This window comes from Bactrocera latifrons, unplaced genomic scaffold, assembly GCF_001853355.1.
Source record: "Bactrocera latifrons isolate USDA-ARS-PBARC rearing strain unplaced genomic scaffold, ASM185335v1 scaffold_104, whole genome shotgun sequence".
Taxonomy (NCBI): domain Eukaryota; kingdom Metazoa; phylum Arthropoda; class Insecta; order Diptera; family Tephritidae; genus Bactrocera; species Bactrocera latifrons.
In genome coordinates, this window is record NW_017534453.1 from 1,056,577 (window position 1) to 1,059,685 (window position 3,109).

Here is a 3,109-nt window from a genome sequence, read left to right on the forward strand (position 1 = left end):
AAAAAAAAATCTTTCTATAGATTTTAAAAATAAAAATGTTTATTTCGCACTTTCCAGGCCAATAYTCCTTGGTTGAACCTGACGGCTCCATCCGTACCGTGGACTACACAGCGGACAAGCACAACGGCTTCAACGCTGTCGTCCACAAAACCTCACCGGTACACCACGAAGAAGGACATTATTAAGCAAATTTGAAGGCAWAAACGATTTAAATGTAATTGAAGCCAAGCTTAGCTACAGCGGCAGCAGCAGAAATATAGTACTTAGTTGTAAATTCCAAACGTATTAGCTAAATTATAAAATGAATGGAAAGTTGAAAGGGAACATACAACAAACAACATGAGATTACTTAAAATACACAACTAGATTTTCATTACTCAATCACAAAATATTCACTTCAACTGCCATCTTAGAAAATTTTKACTGTCTACGGTAGAATTTTAGTTTTTTTTTCTCATATGGATTTTAGCGTGTATGTCTTTACTTTRTATATGTATATGTATAAATATGATTTCTTTTTAACGAGTTGGAGACACTGTGATAGCGTTAATATTCTAACTCATTCGACTGTTCATTACTCTAACCATTTGCCATTCGCCATTAGCACTATTATCACCTCTATGAATGTATATATGTTTGTATGTAATTTTTAAACTACTTTATTTTCAAACTGTTATAAGTCACTATCTTTTATTAAACGATACTTTAACTATGAATTGAATCAGCGAACTTATTTGAAAGCTAACGATATMGAACTTATTTTTACATAGAAACGTTCTGACGTAATTTAAAAAAAAAAATCTTGGTAATATCTTATTTCGGTTTTTAATTATTTTTTTTCTTAATTTTTATAGCCTTAAAATTGAAGATTTCTCATTAAACCCATGGCATTAGTAACAAATTTCTCGTCACAATGATKGCTTCTTTCATATATTTGAAACCGTTAAACTGCAATTGAGATTATGGTGTTGACAAAGAATAGTGCTAATAATATTTTTCTATAATTTTTAAGCTGAYTTGCAGATCTAGATTTGATTATCAATTGTTGAAGTGTAAAAAAGATCCATCAATATGCACTATAAATTAATAAAAAATTGAAAAAATATATTTTGTATGCAAAAATTTTAATCCGGCACAAAAAATGTGATAATAGGATTGCCAACAGATTTTTAGACACAAACAAAAAATTAATTAAAATTATTGCAAATGTCACTAAAACTTTAGTTTTTAGCAAAAAATTTACTTCAAGCGGAAAAATTATCATAATAGGGTTGCCAACAGATTTTCAATAAAAAATTTATTCAAAATATTGTAAATGTCACCAAAATGTAATTATTTGCAAACAAATTTTATTAAACGCGAAAATTTTTTAAATAGGGTTGCAAATGAATATATTCAATTTCCAAAATAAAAAACGAACTTGAGCTATAAGCAAACATTTTGCCAAATTTAAAAGACTTAAGCAATGAAAGATTCAAAGGTTTCTCCAAATATAAAAAAACTGCGACTGTAAGGAATCATTTTCTGAAATAAAAGACTTAAGCAACGAACTTTCACTTATTTAGAATAAGGACTTAAGCAACAAACTTGTGTGTTTCGTAACTGCATATCAATATATAAGACTCAAGCGACGAACCTATGCGMCGTAGCCAAATGAAAGACTCAAGCAACGAACTTGCGAGCGGACTTTGCTCATAACAACATATTCCGCGCCAAAAACCATTAGTTGATTAGTTGAGTTAGGAAAATCACAAAAACTAGCGCATTAGAAAATTTAGTGCCAAACAACTTAAACAAATAAATAAATTTGGAGAAAATCTGGTAAAAAAAAAATAGTTAAAAACAATAAAAAAAAATAAATATTTATTACATGGCTTGCAACATGTCGCCCATGGCAATTATGAAATCACTCATGGCAACGCCTGTGCTGGCTTTTCCATATCATTGAACCTCAACTTTGTGTGAACAAGGAAAAGCGAATRACCATAACGGGAAATATATATCCAAAAAAAAAATTAAAAACAAAGTAAAATTTTCAGGTTTATATTTTTTATCCATGCAAAAACCAAACAACAACCCGGATTGACTGCTGAGGCGTCTACGTGTACGGTGAGCGAAACGGTGGCGTTTGGCCAGTTTGTTGGCAGCTAAATATTTTACTATTTGCAGGAAAAAGTTACGGTGAAGTCAAATAGTTGTAATGGTATAAACATATTCGCTCAATTTTGGTGCGTATATGTTTATATTGAAGTGTGTTTTGGCTTGAAGTGGTTAACCAGGCTCTCGCTGTGCACCTGTGTCTGGTTTTACAAGATAAGTAGGAAATATTAGTTGATTGATTGTTTGTTGGCAGCCAGTTGGACGCCGKCAAGATGGTATAGCCCCTAAACTGTTCTCTAAGCGTAGCTCCATCGCCAAAAATAAATTTGTTTGTTATTGTTTTTGTAAGCAAGCATCTTAAGCACAAATTTTGTCGCTTAAATTTTTTATAATTTATAGTAAATTGCGCAAAGAATTATAATTTTTCCTATTTCGAGTTGGTTTTAATTTATTGGTGTGGTTATGTAAGATATAACTTTTCATAATATACTTCCATCCTATCTCTTTCTATTTGCTTTTATTTACATTGCTTAATCAGCCAGCTGGATTTATTTAATAGCCGCACTTTTTTGMAGCTTTTTGTCTTGTTATTCAATGAGCCGTGATGTGTTGCTTTACCACAKCAACCGCAAGGAATTTAATCACTTTATTTGCTTTAACTAGCGCTCGTAAATTTTTTATGTGGTTTTATGCATTGAATTTCCCGCATATACTGGTATGTATATTCTTTTTATACGTTGAGGAATATTTTTTATCCTATATTCATGTACGAATAATTTTAGCATAAAGTAATAGTTTGTCAAAGATTTTCTTTGTAAAAGAATGAATTTTTTATGTTCCACGAATGCTTCAATAAAATCTACTGAAGCTGTATTGAGAAGGAGTTGCATAGTGTATATTTGCTATTTAATGCAAAAGAGGGAAAAATACAGTTTTTGAAGCAAGGATTTCAATTGGAAATGCTAAAACTTCAAAATCGTTCGGCTGTCTGTTGTGATGGCAGCTTTTC

General features: G+C 30.9%; 1 protein-coding gene across 1 annotated transcript in view; it reads left to right on the forward strand.

Annotated features, from left to right (window-relative positions):
* The window catches only part of LOC108968894 (adult-specific cuticular protein ACP-20), a 5,751-nt gene extending 5,035 nt beyond the window's left edge, over positions 1–716 (forward strand). The window contains exon 4 of the mRNA XM_018933235.1: positions 58–716. Coding sequence (XP_018788780.1) covers positions 58–185 — 128 coding nt within the window. The 3' untranslated portion in view covers positions 186–716. The remainder of the gene's footprint in view (positions 1–57) is intronic.
* The last annotated feature ends 2,393 nt before the right edge of the window (positions 717–3,109 follow it).